This window comes from Protomyctophum bolini, assembly GCF_963924005.1.
Source record: "Protomyctophum bolini genome assembly, chromosome: 6".
NCBI lineage: Eukaryota > Metazoa > Chordata > Actinopteri > Myctophiformes > Myctophidae > Protomyctophum > Protomyctophum bolini.
The window spans coordinates 21841874-21863561 of NC_137867.1; the positions used below are offsets into that span (position 1 = coordinate 21841874).

The 21688-nt window shown below is 41.3% G+C and overlaps 1 protein-coding gene across 1 annotated transcript in view; it reads left to right on the forward strand.

Moving 5' to 3' along the window:
- Positions 1 to 8006: 8006 nt before the first annotated feature.
- The window catches only part of ntrk2a (neurotrophic tyrosine kinase, receptor, type 2a), a 102751-nt gene continuing 89069 nt past the window's right edge, over positions 8007 to 21688 (forward strand). The window contains exons 1-5 of the mRNA XM_080766581.1: positions 8007 to 8586; positions 10771 to 10845; positions 14033 to 14104; positions 14717 to 14785; positions 15851 to 15999. Of these exons, the coding sequence (XP_080622707.1) occupies positions 8333 to 8586; positions 10771 to 10845; positions 14033 to 14104; positions 14717 to 14785; positions 15851 to 15999 (619 nt within the window). The 5' untranslated portion in view covers positions 8007 to 8332. The remainder of the gene's footprint in view (positions 8587 to 10770; positions 10846 to 14032; positions 14105 to 14716; positions 14786 to 15850; positions 16000 to 21688) is intronic.

The following is a 21688-nucleotide window of genomic DNA, read 5'->3' on the forward strand; positions in this document are numbered from 1 at the left end:
ACCACTGCCACGTCACTTTGACTCAGACATGTCCATAAACATAATACCCAATAGTGCTGTGCCTTCTGCCGAGTTGTGGGACTATACCAATGACATCTTGGATCTCCATAAATGGGCATAAAAGGGACACCGGTATAGACAGACCGATACAGAGATCTCCATGTATGGACAAATACAGATACTCTGACAAAGTCCCCGACACCATGACTTAGACATATCCGTCGGGTCGGCAAAGTAAATGTGATTCCATGCAGGATTCATTAAAGAAAGTCATTGTGGAACATGTCGAGTTTCCTTAGGAAGTAAAGTCATTATTGAGCTCTCCTACAAACCATTTCAGTATTACATTCAAAAGAGTATTTCTAGCCGCTAACAGGTTCCACCTCTTGACCCTCAATGCCGGTGCCCTGAGTGGGGGGAGGATGGTGTCTGACCGGTGCCCTGAGTGGGGGGAGGATGGTGTCTGAAGTCAACGTTATTTTGTCCTTCGATTTGTCTCGATTCATCATCATGGAGGAGACTGCACTGTAACTTTGTCACCTGAAAACTTCAGGATTGCTTCTCAAAGTGAGACAGTCTACCGGTATATGCGGACATATAGTCGTCTGTATGCAGAATATAAAGCAGTGGTGAGAGAACATACCCCTGGGGTAAACATGTGGATGAAGTGAGCTCACCTGACATGCACTCATTCACCCACACCCTCTGGGCTTTTGTTGGAGACTGGCCACTGCATGGGGAATCTATCTATTTGTGTGACCAAAACAACTCCACAACCACTCGACTTGTAAAGGCATGTAACATTGCCTTCGTGGTGTTGAGACTTTGCACGTGAACATGATTCGATCACTCAGGATGAGGTTTAATTTCAGTGGCAGCCATTTTAACATTCATCCCATATAAATATCCTGCACTTGTTTTGGTGGAAGAGTGTAGAAAATCTACAATATCAACATGACCATAATGACTAGTGGCAATGACGTTGATTCATACATACATATATCTGTCTTTGGGATTACCTGGTTCTAAATGGGTTCACAAACCTTTCAACCACGAGTCACGACCCCAAAATAATGCTGCCATTGGCTCACGACCCCAACATAACCCCGGACGGAGGTAATTGTATGCACATAATCATGCAAGTTTGGTGTGCATTTGTCCGCAAATGTAATGTATTAAGCCTATAGGGCTATGTAGGTTTTGTTAGAATTATGGTTAAAATGTTTTCGTATTCTTTTTATAATGTATTTCACTCATTCTGTTGAATTTTATTCAGGTGTGTGATTTTTGTTTATAATTCTTTTATGACCCAAAATAAATTTGTGACCCCAACTTTGGGAACCCCACTCTAAACAGGGCTTTAAAAACCATGCGATTACATTCTTGTGGAAAGTTAGTCTATGGATAATTTAATCATTTAATATTTTGGATTTTCTTTTGCTGTTGCCTTGCCACCTTGAATAGTGACATTATACTTTGTGTTATCCTCCATGTGTATTTGCTTGAATTTTGAATTTGACCAAATAAAATAAATTAATTAGCTACTGTATTACTACTACATACTGACTAACAATGACCATATTGACTAGGTGACACGATCTGACATCCTAATTGACCCTGCATGACATTTCCTGTAAAATTATTAGCCAAGGTTTCACCAGGCAAGGACAGTTTTAATTGAAAATCTATATATTATGCTCATGGTTTAGGGTTCAAGCCATTGTTCTTCATGAATTTAAATTAAATTACACAAAGCTCTTCTTCTATATGTTGGAAACTCCCAGTGCTGCGATTCAATCTGTGAACTGATGTAGCAATCCACAGATTGTTGTTTTTCTTCATTAAGCTTGTTGAAGAAAAAAATGTTACGTATGACAGGGTTTTGTATATTGTGAAAATCTGTATTTATAGGAATATGCCATGTCGGTTAGAGATGACCACACAAGACAAAACAAATATTTGGAATGCTTTCAGTAAACCTTGCATGTTAAAATGGCAGGTTTGGACTGAGACTTGATTTAGGCCAGATTAAACTAACTCTAGCTGGGTAATTTGGTGATGCATGTTTTAAGTGACATCAAACCGTTTTTTCAGGACAATGTCTTTCACTGTAATACTATTAACACAGTAGTGTTCAAATGTGTTGGCAAAAACTGTCAAAATATAGCACATAACTGTTCCTGAGCTATGGACAACATGGTTCTGGAACCGGTCGTTCCCATGGCTACTTACTTACTTACTTCCCCACAGTCACTGGATGTCCTTGTGGTTCAGTGTACAAGGGCAACTAGCACAAGTTCACAATTTATGTGAGTCAAACCTCACAGCCTTCAACACATGCATGCTATTAGTCTGTCTTTGTTCATACGTGTACTCTCCATTTTACCCAAGATGTTGGAAACAGTTATCAGAGAGATACATATCATTATTTCTGAGAGTGCATGCATTTTAATTGCTCCATGCATGATGCAGGCTGTGCTCCCAGAATGCTCAGACTTGTGAGACATTCACCAGATTTGTACAGACACAAGGCTCCATAATTACACTCTTCCATTCAATAGCACTGCATGTGCGTCACAGCAAACGTCACATCAGAGCTGTACACGGGGAGAGGACATTGGGGAGAGAGGACAGAGTGAGGGGAGGAGAGCGCACCTCATAACTGTGTTTATTGCTGCTCACTGGCATATGCAATATCATCTCTCCCTTCCTCTCTGTTTTGCTCCCTGTCATTCTGTCTCACACAGTATGGAGTCTGATACAGAGATACAGTGGAGCAGAGAGATGAGACCAGGAGTGCTGTAGCAGTTCTATACCTCTAAAGTCCAGTGACTCAGGTGTGTGAGACTGATTTATTCTTGTATTTGAAATGAGTCCAAGAGTAAGAGCCCTAGCAGCAGTGACTGACTGACTGGCTTAAGGCCTTATAGCCTTCGCTGTAAGATGGCAGCTTATTGATTCAGGCCTGTCTTGGCTGTAAGCCCCACATGGTTATGAATTATAGCCTAATGATTTAATAAGGTGACGCTTGGTCTAGTACACAGCAGCTAAAGACCCAATGATTGGTGGTGGAAACCTGGGGCCCCAACGTGTCCCTTTGCCCTCTCCCTCCCAAATATGTCCCTCAGATGTTTATTGGGCACTAGTATATCCACCTCTTTTCCTGACGGCCATTATAGTACAGCATTAGATCAACTGAAGGTATAGGAAGGTTTCACAGGCTTTCCTCTTTTGTTCGCTTCTCTCATAGAAATATTATTTCTCTGCCTCTCTATTGCACTTGCTGGCTTCAGTCTGTAGGCTACACATCATTTTACATTGTTACCAAGTAGCCCCGTCTATGTTTCTGGACTAATCATATACTGTAGGCTAGAAGAAAGTTTAGCTTTTTATTTAAAATAAATAGTAGAGTGGAGGGTTGTAGAGAAACATAATCTGTAATTTCACTCATCTTTAACTTCTATGGATATGCATATATATATATATATATATATATATATATATATATATATATATATATATATATATATATATATATGAGGTATTAAAATAATTTGTTTTTTTAATTGTATTCATAGCCCTATGGTGATGGATCTTATGATTATGATATTCATTCACCTCAGGCTGTGAAGTTGAATATTTAAGATCATAATAATTGGTATAGGCCTATTCTTGATAGAAAACATACCTCTCATCTCGTCCCTACTCACTCAGCTTTGAGGTTACTCACCCCTCAGGGATGCTGTAGTGTAGTGTAGTGTAGGGCCTGTAGGCTACCTCGGGTTGAGGTTACTCTCCCCTCAGGGATGCTGTAGTGTAGTGTAGGCTACCTTGGGTTGAGGTTACTCACCCCTCAGGGATGCTGTAGTGTAGTGTAGTGTAGTGTAGGGCCTGTAGGCTACCTCGGGTTGAGGTTACTCTCCCCTCAGGGATGCTGTAGTGTAGTGTAGGCTACCTCGGGTTGAGGTTACTCTCCCCTCAGGGATGCTGTAGTGTAGTGTAGGCTACCTCGGGTTGAGGTTACTCACCCCTCAGGGATGCTGTAGTGTAGTGTAGGCTACCTCGGGTTGAGGTTACTCTTCCCTCAGGGATACTGTAGGCTACCTCGGGTTGAGGTTACTCTTCCCTCAGGGATGCTGTAGTGTAGTGTAGGCTACCTCGGGTTGAGGTTACTCTCCCCTCAGGGATGCTGTAGTGTGTAGGCTACCTCGGGTTGAGGTTACTCTTCCCTCAGGGATGCTGTAGTGTAGTGTAGGGCCTACACTGTAGGCTACCTCGGGTTGAGGTTACTCTCCCCTCAGGGATGCTGTAGTGTAGTGTAGGCTACCTCGAGTAGTCTACACTACACTACAGCATCCTACACTACACTACTAAAGTCAATTTTATTTTTTCCAAATTTTTAATCCACAGTTGGCTTCATTTGTTGACTGGTTGGTTTCTTGAATTAGGTTGAAAACCTTCGAAAACAAAGAAACAAGGGTTTAACAACAATGCCAAACAATCAACACGTTCTCTTTTTAAACATGCCTGATTTAGTGATTTTAAACATTCAATATATTTTTAAATAATCAAATGCCTTTTAAACAATTAGTGTTTTAATTAACTAAATTAAGTTATTTTAACACTAATTTATTAAGGTCAACACTTCAAATATTCTTAAGTTAAGTAACAATCTTGGAATAAAGAAAGAAAAATACCTGATGTTCAAACTTATAGATGAGCTCTTTTTCAACTAGTGTTTTAAACTTTAAACATAGTAAATGAATTTAGAAGACTTTAAAGTTCTTAAATCAATTTAACATTTCTAACTTTGTATTATTATTTTGTAAAGTATACTTTTATACTTTCAAACACAAATGAAGGCAATTCTGCAATGTGACTTAGACACACATTAGATCAGATTTTAACACATAAGCAGTATTGCAAACATCACCGACCATTGGCCTCCTTGGACTTGGAACCCATGAGTAGGACTTGCTTCTTGGTCTCTGGTCATTTGTTTGTGAGAATGCTACCACCAGCCTTTCCAGGTGTTCCAGCTCAGGTAAACGAGCAGCCATCTTGCTGGTGCACTCTGGGAGATGTAGTTTTACCTGAGCCATCATGCTCAGTCATATAGAAGATTCTGAGTTTCTGAGTTTTGAATCAACATTCATTACTGGACATTCTGCAACAAGACGTTAAACACAAACAATGTATTAACACGTTTCTGTTAGGGATGTTAATAGTTCATTGATGAATCGATCCTTATGAAATTATTCGATTTGATTAAACGTAACAGTTAACAATTAATTAAAAAAAATCTGCCGTTCTATCATTGGGCGATAGAACAGGGGGGGGGGGGGGGGGGGCTACACACACACACCCAGCCACAGAAACGTCTTTGCTTTTGCATGTGATTGGACTGACAAGAGTCACAAGACACAGTGCACTTATCAATTCATTTTAATCCTCATACAAAGATGCCATTGCCTGGCTCTGTATAAGGAGTATAATATGCCTTTTGTATTATTTCTGTATATCAGATAAATGTAGATTTTTATGTTAGACATTGAGAGAAATTAAGATTCTCAGATAAAAAAAAATCAACTAACTGGTTAATCGATCGATATGGTTATCAATGAATGAATTCACCTATAACGATAATTGACAGCTATAGTTTCCTTGTTGACTGACAAAAGACTAACTGGACATTAACAGAATAATAGCCTAAATAACATCATATTTAATACAAATTGGGTGAAAAAATGGGTTGCAAAATCGTGGGATAAAAAAGAAAAAAAAAGAAAATGAGTTATAAGGAAATTATAAAGTGGGCTGTTATAGCACCACCATGATGCCGACTGATGTAATTATTCATTACATTAATTTTAATGATTATTATGAAACTCCCCTCCAAGTGTTGTAACTGTAGCTCCGACGGTTTCTGAGAGAAAAATACTTGATGTGAGTTTTCACATTTTCCCATGTAAGTGGATGGGAATATTTAATTCACTAATAAATGTGTTATTAATTTATACTTTGTGAAATGGGAAAAGGGCTTTGTTAAGACCTCCATATTATTATTATGGTCAATGCCTGTGTGAAAAGTGGGAGCGATTGGTGCAGGCAGTGAGGAGCTACGATTGTGTTTCTGACACACATTCATTCATTCAGACATTCATTCATTCAGACATTGAATTAATTATAGTATGATGATATAATATGATGATATGATATGATGATACTACTTCATGTGTCCAAGTTAAAGGTATATTCAGTGATTTCACTTAATTCAAATATCACTTATTTTTTGTTTTGTTGTGATAATCCTCCCTATAGAGTGAGCTGACAAAATCTTGGCGTGCATGCGTTAGTAGTATTTTCATTACATAATTTCCCATGATCTGGCACAAATTAGCCACCTATAAAGTTGGGTCCTGTTGCACAACAACAACAACAACACAGTGGTCTCATACAGGCAGCTACGCTAAAGTTGCTAACAAGCAGCTAGTGAATCTGAGAGAAACTTAAAACTAAGTAAAACAGAAGGAAGGAATACGTTTGGCGTGGGACTGCGAGTGATTACGTTCTTTACCCTGCCGATGACCGCTGGATATGCTGTATGAAAATATGTTGCAATGTGAGAACACAATATTATGTATTTTTTGAAAGATCCTGTATCACTCACTGGAGTCTATTGCCCCCTTGTGGAGCAGTGGAGCTATAGCTCTGAATGTGTTGTCTTTGGCAGGCAAGGAACACAGTGACTATAGTAAGAAAAGACTATAACATTACATAAAACACATGAGAAAATTAACTACACTTTGCATGAACTTTTAACTATTTAACTTAATTGTACCAATTACCGGTAACTCTACATGAACTTGAGTATAGGAATGAATAATAATGAAATAAACATGTGCAACATACAGGACCATTTCAAAGATATTAACCCGTGAGATCTCATCATAAACAGTCACCAATTAAAGTGTTTTCTCATGATGGAGACGTTTCTGGGAACTGATTCTTGGATCCTCCAAGAATCAGGACCAGCTGGTTGATTTGTAAAGCAGTTTGGTAGTATAGCCTACTTTAATTTATGTAGACATTATAATGATTAAAAGGGCGACCATCTCTAAGGCATCTATAGAAGTCTCCATATCATCCCTTTGGGTGGGTGAAAATCCATTGTGAGTCGCAGAGTATACAGTAGGACAGTAGATCTATGACGTCCCTAGTAGATTATGGAAACCATGATAGAGAATGAGCAGGAACACGCATGCATCTCATATCATATTGTACAGTCAGTCCCTCTGATACAGTATTATAGACAATCATATATGTCGTGGTTATCAATATGCTTATGCAGCTATATGTGTCGTCTGAATCAGGCAGCTGAGGCCGGCGGAAATCATAACAGACATAGCACTCTAAAGTATAAGCATAGTTTCATTATATAGATATTCCACTGTTACATTCTTAGCTTACGCATGTTTCATGATAACTACTTTTTATGTATGTGATGTATTGCCATGCTTTTTGTTCTCGCTTAATGAAATTCGCTCTGGATTAAGAGCGTCTGCTAAATGCCTAAATTGTAGTGGTACCCATCCATCGCTTGCACTTCACACGTCTCTCCCCTCCGTTCTCCTCTTCTCCATCCTTCCCTCCCTCCTCCCTTTTAGGCGCTAATGAAGCAAAGCAACAACGGTTACGGTGCACGGTTCTCCCATGTTGTCATTATTCAGTCTCATCCACCCACAGTCTTCCCTTCATGTCGCCCTGTCGAGCTGAATCCAGAGGATCGAGCCTGATCACTGCGTGTCAGCTGCCTCAGAGGGAGAGAGAGGGTGGAACGTGGAAGAGTGAGAGAGAGGGAGAGAGAGAGAGAGAGAGAGAGAGAGAGAGAGAGAGATAGAGAGAGAGAGAGAGAGAGAGAGAGAGAGAGAGAGAGAGAGAGAGCGAGCGCGAAGGAATCCTCCTTGGCACACAGACGTCAGTGTCTCAGTGTGATTTTGAGTGACTGGTCGACTGACGGATTGTAAAGGAAGCAAAGCATCATTGGCTGTTTAACCTTTTCCACATCTTTTTGGGGGGTGTTACTCAGAATGCCGATGGTTTTCTAAATGCGTCCTAATTTCTGCTTCGGGATTGTTTATTTTTATTTTTATTTTTTTTAATATATATATTTTTTATTTCTCGTCACAGGGAGCTCATCATTTAAAAAAAAACATATAAAGTAGACCTATTATTAGGCTATTTTGTTTTGTTATCTGGGCTGATCCCAGCCATCCTGGGCCGGGCGTGGGGGTTCAGCGAGCTGTAGCTATAGTTGGTAGGCCTACCCGAGATGAGCGCCTGGAGACCTAGGACCGGAGACGTGTCTCCGTCGGGGAGCAGAGGGTCTGGGCTTTGGCGGTGGTCGTCATGGGTTCTGTTCGTCGGGCTGGCGGTGGGTTCGGGGGGCTTGTGGAGATTCGGGGCGGCGTGTCCATCGTCATGCTCCTGCAGCGGGACCAGGATCTCGTGCGTGGACCAGGATCGGGGCATCATGGCTTTCCCCGTACTGCCGAGCGAACTGGAGATGGAGAATGTCACTGACATGTAAGTCTCCGATTCCGACGATGTGTTCATAAATAAACAGAACAATGTTGGATATTGCAGTGTAGGCTATATAGAATGCATTCATGTTCCCTGTTGAGTGTTGACTCAGTTGTGAACGTGCGTGCATTTAATCCGCTCTTAGTTATATGCCAGTTTGGCCATGCACCCTCTTCACTCTCCATGTCCAGACTGATCGGTCAGTCTCGGCCATGCATGCATGCAAACAACAGCTGGGCTGGCCAATCAATGTCAAATCAACATTAAATGTTGATTTGAACAGTTGTAGGACTACATTTATGTCACATTAATTCAGCTTTCAGCATGCTTCGACACAGACAGCATCATCCATCAATTCATCAGGGTTGCATAATCAAACAAACCCAAGTAAAGTTGGAGGCTGAAGCATATGCCTATTCATTGGCATTAATTGCGATATCATCGTGAAAGAAAACAAATGGGTTTAGAAAGCAAATTAGATAAATCAAACAAAGTTTGCCAAAAAAAAAACCAAAATGTTATTATGGCCCCTAATCTATATTTTATAGCCCCTATAATTTAGTGTGAGTGTGTGTGTGTGTGTGTGTGTGTGTGTGTGTGTGTGTGTGTGTGTGTGTGTGTGTGTGTGTGTGCGCGCGCGTGCGCGTGTGTGTGTTGAACTAGATGGGTTTGGTTCCGATGCAAACTTGGCCGCAGGGATAAAGCGCGCGGAGACTAGACACATGTGTGCCGCCCGCTACCACACATCCCTGTCTAAATATTAGCACAGACACTTCCCGAGATGATTATAGGACTCCATTAAAATAAGCCCCAAAGACCAGAAATATCGACGTTCAAAAGAGGCGATTCCTTTTTTCTGTCATACAGCCTCCTAGTCTATTTGGGGCATTTGGATCATCCATTTTCTGTTGTTGGAAGATTATTCGAACAGAGACATAATCTGGGATTTTAAATTCTAATTTCAAATATCCAAAATGTATACAGCCTACCTTATTCCCTGTATTTGGAAAGCTGCACAAATATAGGCATGCATAATCACCAAACCGAATATCGCCCTCATTAACATATTTAATTGCGTCAATAGCCTATATCATTTTTGTCATCAATTATAGATAAACGACCTTGATATCTTTGGCAGAGAGATAAACAATCTTATTTATCGTCGGGCTTGCAAAAGCCTTGGAAGCTGTTTCAGTGAGCCAGCGAAAAGCATGCATCCGTGGCACGGAGTGCTTGGGCTAATGCAACATAGCCAAATTAATGGCCACGTACGAGTAGGTTTTTCCCTGTAAATTACAAATGACCTTGCTAAAATCAGACAGAGACAGGTTACAAAGTTATCCATCTGTGTTAAGTGCTTATCATGGTCAAATTCTCTAACAAGCTATATAGCCTTCTGCCACATCAGATTGCCAGTACTGTTGTAACTGATTGACTTAGACTTTTGTTTTACCTTTCTAAAAATTCTATAGCCTAGATATACAATCATTGTTTGTTCTAAAATATTGTAAAACAGCAACCTACACATCACAAGATATTTGACTGAGACTCACAACATATCAACACATTTTTCAATACATTGTGTTGATAGCCTAATTTGTTTTGTATTAAAACATCTTATCTTAATGTGGGTATTAATTGCCATAGGCCTATAGGCTATGCCCTATCCAAATGATGATCCACCATGTTTGAAAGTAAAATGAAACTGTACAAAATAATACGCCTATACTAAAAGTTCAATCCTATACATAGGCCTATTTATATAAATCATGTAGGCCCTTCATGGAGCTGGGGTAAATGTACTGGTCTAGACAGGACATCAGCTGCGGTTATAGAGGGTGGGAAGGGCATCAGAGCAGTGTGCTTCTATCTTTTATCATTCTTAACCTCATGCCTCTATAACTATGGTCTACAGACTCTGTGTTTGTATTTGGAATGAAATCACCCATGCACTTATTTGATAGAAAATATAGCGACTGCATGGGTGTCAGAACTGCACGAAGAAGAATGTTTTGTTTTTAAATGGTTTCATACAAACTGTAGGCTACGCATGTGGATATACGATATCTAAAAGTAGCCCTGAAAGTGTGTCTGACTCTGTTGTGCATTGAGAAAGACCAATGCTGTGTATTGTTTCCCTCTTTTTAACAAATGAGACATCTAATATTTGATTGTATGTTGTGACAGCTACATCGCCAACCAGAGCACCTTCTCATCTATTAATGACAAAGACCTGCACTTCTACAGGAATCTCAGGAACCTGTGAGTTTACTGATGTTATAGTTCATTGGATACTAGAACACTCGCCTCAAAACACAGTCACCCCGGGCGTACAGCCAGCGGAACTGCTCAGCCTGGTATTCCTAAACGTAACCTATAAGTAAACTATGCTAAGTATGCTTAAACGGTTACATCTAACCTTATTCCTAACCTTAACCTCAGTAAAAACTAAAAATGTGCCAAAACCTAACCCTAGTCCTAAACTTAACCCCAGTAAAACTATGTGAAACCCTGAACCTATTTCTAACCTTATTCTCAGTAAAACAAACACAAGAACCGCCCCATCGAGCGGTCGGTGGACAAAATGAGGGCAAACGTGTTTTAAGGCGAGTATTCCGGTTACCAGTTCATCTACTGTCTGTGGGACATGGCATGTGGGAAACAGCTTTAGTCATTTTAAATGGTTTTATTTGGGAACCAATGACCAATAGTATTTGATATGACACTGTGTGACATCTTGTAACTGGTTACTGGTAGTGTTGACCACACTGAGTGATTAATCCCCATCACTGTTGAAAGAGATATTCTACAATCTACATATCCAGTCTCAGTATAGTTGCCTGTACAGTAGGCTATATCCCCACAGCTTAGAGACATTGATAAATGTGCAGCATTCTAGCACAGGCTGGAAGCAGTTTTACTGAATGATATAAATTACAGTATAATTATCTTGCTCCTTACAGCTCACTAAATAAGGCACATTGATTTATTTTAAACGGCATCCTATGCTTCAGTTAATATTGGCTATTGCTTTAAAATGATGCTGTTTTCCAGAGTGATTCTTTTTTTACTGTGCTGTTTATTTATCCTAACCAAATAATAGCATAGATCTCATTTGACACATTTTGTCAGAGTCCATCGAGCAGCATATTTGCATGGCATATTGTTTTGTATAAAATAATGTACATGAGGTTAACACTACTTCTTTTATGACAAATAGTGGAAATAGCCGATCTACAAGCTCGTGCGCAGCATGTAAATTATTTAATTCAGTCTGACCATAGAAACTCCCCATCGTTGATAAAAATTAAAAAAAAATTACCAGAGGGGGATATCAAAAGCGGAGGCATATATTTCACCCACATCCCCCAGCAAATCCAACCCTGAGTTTGGCCATAATGTAGGGGGAACAAGTACTGTTGTATCCCCGCTCTGCTCGTTGTATCCGGTGGTGCACAAGGTACTCAACCCCACCCCAGTAGGCCTACTTTATATAAGTATAGCTCTTACTCTACAAGTGAAAGTTACCCTGTCAAATTTGTACTGGAGAAATTGCTTTAAAAAATATTTAGGCATTCAAAAGTACATGCTTTTTTGACATTGGACATGGTTATTCATTCATAAAGTGCCTTCCTATAGAATGTAGTGGTGGGAAAGTATTTATTAAACATACTCAAAATATGTACACCATTACTGTCCACCACTGGTGGACATGCAGGCGCAATATTAATGTAAATATGATAAATATGATCAGATACAGAAAAAATATTAAACTGACTTCACAGCAGGTAGCGATGCAGTCATGTAGAGCCTTACAAAATGACAAAGCAAAATACTGTGTCAATGTAACTCTGATGTGTTACGAAGGCATTCACGTTATCTAGTTTACCTGACAGGTTGTTGAGCCTTAATAGTCGTGGACCACATCCATGTCATGGACTCTATATGGTTATCTACTAAATCACCACATATGGTTCTGACTGACACGTCCACATCTGACATCATGGACTCCATATGGTTATCTACTAAATCACCATATATGGTTCTGACTGACACGTCCACATCTGACATCATGGACTCCATATGGTTATCTACTAAATCACCATATATGGTTCTGACTGACACGTCCACATCTGACATCATGGACTCTATATGGTTATCTACTAAATCACCATATACGGTTCTGACTGACACGTCCACATCTGACATCATGGACTCCATATTTGGACATGAATAAACGCGATATCACGAGATGACACAAGCACCTTAGCTAACGGTATGAAAGACAGCGTCCTCAGAGAGCAAGGAGATCCAACAATGCCCCCCAGGATCTCCACAGGACTCTTAGACAAATACTGGACACAGGACAAGAAGTACACAGTCCCTGGTGATGATCAGTGTCCATCAGGAGCATGATTGTGCGGAAAAATCCTTACAGAAACGGCAGTACTCAACTGATCATCACCATTCAGTTAGACGGAGTCGCTCTGTCGATTTTAAGTAATCAACAAACTATAATATAGAAAATGGTCAAACATTGGCCAAATTGTCTGAATTTGTGAGGCGTTGTGTGGCGTTAGCTCGTAGATTGACTATTTTCACAATATGTATCTGTGGAACCGAGTCAAACATGTATGGCCTCAACTCCTACAATTCTTGTCAGGGTGGGCGCCTGGGCAGTCCCCAGTTCAAATATGATTATTATGGGGTCACGGTCACGGCCTGAAAAGGTTGAGAACCACTATACAGTAGCACCATTTGGCCAAGGGTGCTATAGCACCTTTAAGATAGGTGCTACTTTATTTTATTTATTTTGTTTTATTGTGCCGATGTATGATTATCATGAACCCTGTAACTGAGAACGAACAGACTAAGACATTCTGAAACTACTCAAAGAGGGTTCCCTTACTCTAAGACCCGTTACACCATGAAAGTTAATGATAGAAATGTAACAAATGACCTGTAACAATTACAAAATGTACTGTGATGCCCAACATGACCCACCTGTGCACCGAAAAATTTAAATAAACACAAAAAGATAGGTGCTACAGTACTTGTATATACCAACTTCGACTTCATTTGATCAAATGTCGTCATGTCGACAACATGCTGTATGCTGATAGACTGCTTCTGATCTTGTGATTTCTGAACTTACTGTATTTGGACATCAAGCCTCTGCTGGGTTTTATCAGTTCATATCTCAGTTTATTTGTCCTCTTGTAGAACAATCATCTACACTGCAGATGATATTTAAGCCGATATATCCATATCCATCTGACCCAAATATCCTGCCTACTCAAACTCTGACTGCACTTTCAGTCTGAACGGAGCCTGCATGACAGGTCTGCAGTCGATAACCAACGTCATGGCTGCTGCTGTTGTTAATTAGTTTTTATTTTGTTGTTGAGGATGATGTTGTTCTTTTTGCTGTTGTTATTTCTTGTGTCAGAACGGTGACAAACAGCAGGCTAACGTATGTGTCCAGACAGGCATTTCAGAACAACCTCAAACTACAGTACCTGTGAGTAAAGATGATATATATTGTCTTAATGATTCATTCCTTTGTGATTTCATGGCGTCCCTATTGATGCCCTTTTGGGGAACATTTCCTTAATTCAACGGAGGATGGCACAGGGAAGAAATTATGCATTGTTTGAATTATTAAATAATCATATTTATAAATGTATTTATGGTAAGATTTATTGTTTGAATTACTTGACATTTAATATTAGCCCTCTCTGAGCAGGTGGTAACTCAAAAAGACAGACCAATCAATGAGAAAGAAAAAAAGAAAAAAACCTGTGCTAGATGAATGTTTCCTGGTAGGAAAGGAAGCCCAGTTCAGCCTCTTCTCTGGATAGGATTTGTTATTGATTGTGGAACCTCAATACATTGCCAGCATAATTTAACTTTGACAGCACTGCTCTGTTTAAACAGCAGAGCGATAAAACACTGCTTTTTCAGAACTGTACCACGGCACCACTTAAGGTTAATTTCCCTAATCCTTAGAGCAGGAAACCTTTAACGATAAAAAGATACAGGCTTATTGGTTCATCAGCAGTATTTTGAGTGAGAATTGAGTATACTTCAAATGCAATGTAATTCAGTAATGTTCATGTCTTTTTATTTGCAGGAATTTGAAAGATAACAACCTGTCATCACTGTCGTGGAGAATATTCAGACATCTCAATATATCATATATGTGAGTTTCATGTGTGAGAATTTCCCTCTCCATCACTGTATCTCTCAGTGTACAGTACATCTATCTGTCAGGCTACACAGTTACATCTGGAGTGTTGATTTATCCATTTGGAAGTCAGAGATTGTAACCAAATGGACCCGTAGCATTTGTACACTCTCAGACCTGTCTACCTACCTGATTCTCTGCCTGCCTGTCTGCCTGCCTGTCTGCCTGCCTGCCTGTCTGCCTACCTACCTACCTACCTGTCTGCCTGCCTGCCTACCTACCTACCTGTCTGTCTGTCTGTCTGTCTGTCTGTCTGTCTGTCTGTCTGTCTGTCCTCCTTTCTAAAAAGCCATCAAGAGTGATAACTGTAATGATAATAACTATAAATATAATAATAACGGAAGTGGATAGTCCACACTACAACTATATGGACAACAGTGGCAAATTATGTCATTGGGATCACTTTCGAGGCGATTTGACAAACATCTGCAGCCAATCAAATTGCATCCTCCATATTTACAATATGTACGTATGTACAACACATCCTTCACGTTTCAACAGGGCAGACGTCACTGCTGAGTGACTCCTCTCCTTTCTGAAGAATGTTTTGAACCCAAAGTCTTTTGGTTTTCTCTTTCTTTTGCAGCACAATGTACAGCAGTAGGTATTGGCAATCAATATCCATTCTGGGGCTCCAACACAGCTGGAACGTGTGCTGTGTGCTGGCACCACTGTTTACAGAACGTTAAGCCTGACTTATACTCACTTGTGCATCATGTCAAGCACCGAAAATAACCAGTCTACAAGCTCACCAATGCATCACACCACAACGCATTGTGAGCTTGTAGATCTGCTATTTTTGGTGTGTGGCACCGGCATGCAACGTATAATTCAGGCTTTATTGCTCAACAGTGTGGATGTTCACAACATTATTGTTATAGTTGGTGTGGATGGCCCTTCAATGTCCTTTCTCCATTGTCTGAACCCTTGCTGTGTATGTGTGTGTGTGTGTGTGTGTGTGTGTGTGTGTGTGTGTGTGACTGTGTGTGTGTGTGTGTGTGTGTGTGCGTGCGTGCGTAGGATCCTGTCAGGGAACCCTCTGCACTGTTCCTGTGAGAATATGTGGATCAAGCTGTGGTTGGGGGAGGAGGCAGACACACAGGAGCTCCGCTGCATTGAGGAGGGTGGAGGACGCAAGCTGCTGTCCAGACTCACACTGCCTAACTGTGGTGAGTGCACGCACGCACACACGCACGCACGCACACACGCACGCACCCACGCACGCACGCACCCACGCACGCACGCACGCACGCAAACAAACCAAAACGTGTGAAAACCCATTGTTTGTTACAAATGTGTGCCAATCTGCGTTGCTCAGCTGATATCAAGAGTAAGCCAGTCTGACTTACTTATTACTTTACTTTACTTAATCACTTAAATCCCAGCATCTGTATTGTGGGGAAAGCTTTCGCATGAAAATAGCCGATGGACAAGCTCACAACGCATTGCAACAAGCTCACAACGCATTGTGTTGCAACTTGAGCTCACAACGCGTTGTGTTGCAACTTGAGCTCACAACGCGTTGTGTTGCAACTTGAGCTCACAACGCGTTGCGTTGCAACAAGCGCACAACGCGTTGCATTGCAACTTGAGATTGCGGTCACACCGAACTTTAATTCTGCCAATAACGCTCCGTTCCCATTGAAAATAATATAAGGAAGCTTCGGGGATCCGGCATGCTCCCGAGGCACGTCAGACCCCCCTTAGGGATCTGTTAGGAGATGTTAGAGGGAGTAGGATGAGAATTAGGGTGGGGGGGTGGGACGACGAAAGCGAGAACGGGGGGAGAACCGGGGGTTGGATGGGCTTTATATACACAGGTGGAGGTGACCCGATTGGAGGTGGCTTGATAGGAGGTGGAGGTAGCTGCATTGGAGGTGTGGTCCTGCTCTTGAACTTCAGCTATGAGCACCATTAATAAGACATACACACACACACACACACACACACACACACACACGCACACACCCACCCACACACCACATTCAAACAAACGCATACTATATGTACACAAACACATGTGTAGACACACACGCACCGACACACGCACCAACACGCGCACACACCACATTCAAACAAACACATACTATAATATACAGACAAACAATTTAATGCAGAGTTGCAGACACAGACGTAAACAATCTTCCAGTCATACTTATCTTAATTTACTTAGCGTAAAGAAGACACACACACGTCACACACACACACGTCACACGCACGCACACACGCATGCACACAAGCGCGCGCACACACACACACACACACACACACACACACACACACACACACACACACACACACACACACACACACACACACACACACACACACATGTCGGAATGGTGTTGGCATTCATAAGATGTATTGCATACCATACTGCACAGTATTTCAGCACCTGGAGGAAGACTCTAAAACGAATAGCTTCCTGCACAAAGGTTACCGTATACCAAATATTATTGTGTGTGTGTGTGTGTGTGTGTGTGTGTGTGTGTGTGTGTGTGTGTGTGTGTGTGTATGTGCGTGTGTGTGTGCGACAGTGCGCTCACACACACATGCAGTACTGTACCAGGGGATGGTGAACCTTTCTACAAGGAAGGAAGTGATGTAGTGTGGGTTGATGTGCGTGTCTGTTCCATCCATCATTTTGTTCTCTATTCCACTAAAGGTTCACTCGCTGCAAATGGGCTGACATTGTCTCTGTCTGTCCTATAGGGATGTTCTCTTATGATGTATAGATCAGTTACCATGCACAGGATTGTGCGTGCGTGCGTGCGTGTGTGTGTGTGTGAGAGAGAGAGAGGGCGATAGAGAGAGATGGAAAGGGAACCTAAGCAAGAGAATAAACTCTGGAGAGCTATTAGTGTGTGTGTGTGTGTGTGTGTGTGTGTGTGTGTGTGTGTGTGTGTGCGTGTGTGCGTGCGTGTGTGCGTGTGTGCATGCGTGCGTGTGCGGGTGGGTGCGTGTGCGGGTGGGTGGGTGGGTGGGTATTCGTTATGTCATGGTATGGAACAGTTACGGTCATTGGAGATATTAGCTCATACTTTAACTGGAGAAAGGTCGCAGTAAAGGAGATTGCAGCGGCAGAGAGATAAACATGTCTTGAGATGGCTGTGTACAGTAATTACACACAGCAATGATATCACTGAGTCTAGTTTTTTAAAGATGCAGAGAGTTGGATTTTCACGCTATGTTTTACAATATAATGAAATGCTATAGCGACCATCTGCACAATGCTTTAGCCCCACGTGAGCCTCTTTCAGACTGCACAGTTTCTCGTTTTCCCTGCAGCATCACTTAGCAGTGGACCGGAAATTAATTCTTCAGATTTTGTGGGAAATCTTACCAAAGTTTACTCCAGTTGTCTCAAATGGAAGTGAGCCGCTAGGATTGCTTACATTGAAAAGCAATTAAGCATCAATTTGATATTATATATATATATATATATAATAATGTTCAATATATAAATATATGAATATATGATGGAGAATATTCTCTAAGATGTTGTCTATGTCTTCACAAAATAGACTAAAATAGTCTAAAGAATCTAATATTTCTTAATCTTAATATTAAAACATTGTATTTGAAGTGTATAGGTATCATGTATATGTGCACAAAATTCTTCACAATGCTTCTTTCCAGAGCTAAGCTTGAGAGCAACCCAAACAATGAAGTAATTCAGTCCCGTCCCACGGAAATTGTGTTCAGCCAAGCGACATAAAAGTCAAGATTTATGTCTGATTGCATTTATAAACAATCACTAAAGACAGCATAATGATATATATATAGCAATATGTTATACTCTTATACTGTAGTCCAATCAGTCTTAATGTCAACAAAGGGGTAATCTCCACAGAATGCCAGACAATGGAATGGTAGATATTTGTTGGTATTTGGTGGTTGAAATCTAGACTTGATACATTTACAAACATATAGCCGGTATAGTAGCAAATAAAGTAGAAAATTAGATGAGCTTAAACATCCTTAATATAAATATGGTCACAAATAGCGCAGGGCATGCATGGCACAGAGGACGCTAATGGCTAAGTTTCCTAGGAGGAAGCTAACGGTGTCATTGATAACTCCTATTGATCTGTCCTCTCTGCATCCCCTCCATTAGCAGCAGTTATTTTTGGCATTTCCACGGTTACAGCATTTCCCTAGAGGTGTGCAGGGGACCCCCTGGCAGAGTGACATACGAGCAGGGCACGGGGGAGAGGCGTGCCAAATGTTGCCCCAGGGCTAACACTGATAGACTACGGAGTCCTCAATCTGGCCAAACCGCTGGCCTTTGGCTGCCTGTTGTTTTGTCTCTTGGTTTGCTTTCTGTTGACTTCCTCTCTCCCTGTCTTTCTGTGTCTTTATCCAAATGTTTTTTAACAACCCTTTGGTAGTCTCCTTCTCTGTTTCCTGGCCATTTATCTCTCTGTTTTTGATCTGTCTCCCCCAGTTTGTCTCTCCCTCCGCTCATCTCTGAGTGACATACGAGAAGGGCACAAAAGAGGGGAAGTGTCAAGCCGGTGGCCCAAGGCTAACGCTGATCTCTCTGGCCACCCATCTCTCTCTCTCTCTCTCTCTCTCTCTCTCTCTCTCTCACTCTCTCTCTCTCTCTCTCTCTCTCTCTCTCTCTCTCTCTCTCTCTCTCATCTCTCTCTCTCTCTCTCTCTCTTGCGCTCTCTCTCTCTCTCTCTCTCTCTCTCTCTCTCTCTGTTTATCTCTCTGTATCTTTGGTCCTGTACTACAGTTCCCTCATTGAAAGGCTGCATTATATAATATAGGCATATCTCGCTGCCTAACTATGGCAAAAAAATATGTAATTTGTGTCATTCAGCACCAGGGCTGGCGTGAATGCTTTTGCAAGTGATACACTGAGTATTTACACTCAATTGTTTGGTTAACAGCCTGGATATGGGAAACCTCTTGCACTAAATGTTTTTCACTTTTTGTAGAATTGTCTGCCTGATTGTTTTGGCTGACTGAATTGACTGAATCAAAATGAACTGTAAACAGAAATAATTAGTCTGGGGGCTTGTTTTCCATGTGATGTAGCAATGTCCCTTCAGGGCTATAGTGCTAGACAGACTTAAAGCACCAGACCCCACATCACAGTGCTGGCCTTCTCTCCATTGTGTGTGTGTGTGTGTGTGTGTGTGTGTGTGTGTGTGTGGTCTGTCTGTCCTTTCTAACCCTCTTTCTGCCTGTTTCCCTCCCCTGTTTGTTCTTGTACAGTACTTACTCCAACTGTGTTGGTGTGTATAGCTACTGTATGCCTTCGTACAATGTCTCTGCACAGTGTATTAGTACAGTGTATACTCTTTAAATCATATGAGACATGGACGGATGCTCTCTCTCTGACAGTCATCTGTCACAGAGATGGCAGATGACTCTTAATTATGTCAGGGAAAGGTCAGATGGCTCCCTCTCTGTGGGCTGGAGGTGGTGTTCTCGCACGCACGCACGCACGCACGCACGCACGCACGCACGCACGCACGCACGCACGCACACACACGCACGCACACACACACTTGATCTTGCCAGAAATCTTTTTGTACATCTCTACCAGACGAAGTGTATCGACAGCCTCTCTGCTTTCACTTAGCTTGAGCAACAGAGTAATATCCAGAGCCATAGAGGGGGACCCAGCCTGGCTTTATTCCATCTCTCTCTCTCCCGTATGTGTTTTTCCTTCTCCAGGCCAGAGAATCACCTTTCTATCTCTCTTCCCTCCCTGCTGCTATGTCTGCCTCTTATCAGAAATCACTGTATCTGTTGTGTTGTGAAGGGCAGAGCGCTACGGTGAACGTGAACAACACTGCTTTAAACATCAATATCTATCACCGAGTTCCCACTTGCTCATACCGGTAGCACCTACATTAAGCTCTGCTGGACAACACTGTGGAACATTGTGGTACTCCACTGGTAACATCATGAATGAGTGAATTAAGAAATATTACACGAGAGGGGGTGGTTTAACGACATTAATGCATGCCTGCGATGCTGCAGGAAAGAGCCCGCATTGCGAGTTCCGAAAGCAACGCAGAAGTGCATTAATGATGTTAAACCACCCCCTCTTGTGTAATATTGCAATTATACAACAGTTACCCTTAAAACTAAGAAAATCACTGAACAAAACATTTTTTTAATGACAGATGTAGTCACTACGGCCATAAATGTCCCAAGAAACTAGCTAGCCTAGCCACCGAGTTTGCTGCGCTCTGGGAGAACAGAGCAGCTGAATTCTTTGTTTTGATTAGGTGTGGAGTGGAGCTCGTTTGAACCATGGCTAGAAGGCTGTTTCAACCAGATTGCTTCCCTCGAAACGACCTGTTGTATAATGAGAGTTAATTCATGCACAGTCAAATCCCCAGTATTAGTCCATTTGGTACATTTGCACACTCAAATGTGTTAAATGAACACCGAAAATGTTACTGTCTGTGCCCATGTTGAATTAAAGTGAAAAGTAGTTTTGTGTTGAGTCATATAATGCGGCACATGAAAATGTACCACTGTATACTCATACTGTATACTGTATATCATTATACTGTCATTGGCGTGTTAATAAATACAATGAAACTAATCCTTTTGCTGAAATAATATGTCAGACGATATAAACATGTTTAATGGATATCGTCCTGTATTCACCAGCACCAGAAGAATAACCATTATGGCTTGAGGAATCGCCATTACCCCATTGAACTCAATAGATACGACTGCCTTTTTTTTCTATTACCATAGTACTTTGAATGTTGTCCACATTCCTGACATTGAGCAGTTACTGTATGAAGGCTCTTGAATGTGTGCTGGTATTGTTATGATGGTGATATCTAGGCATAGATAGCACTGTTAAGGTTATTATCACAC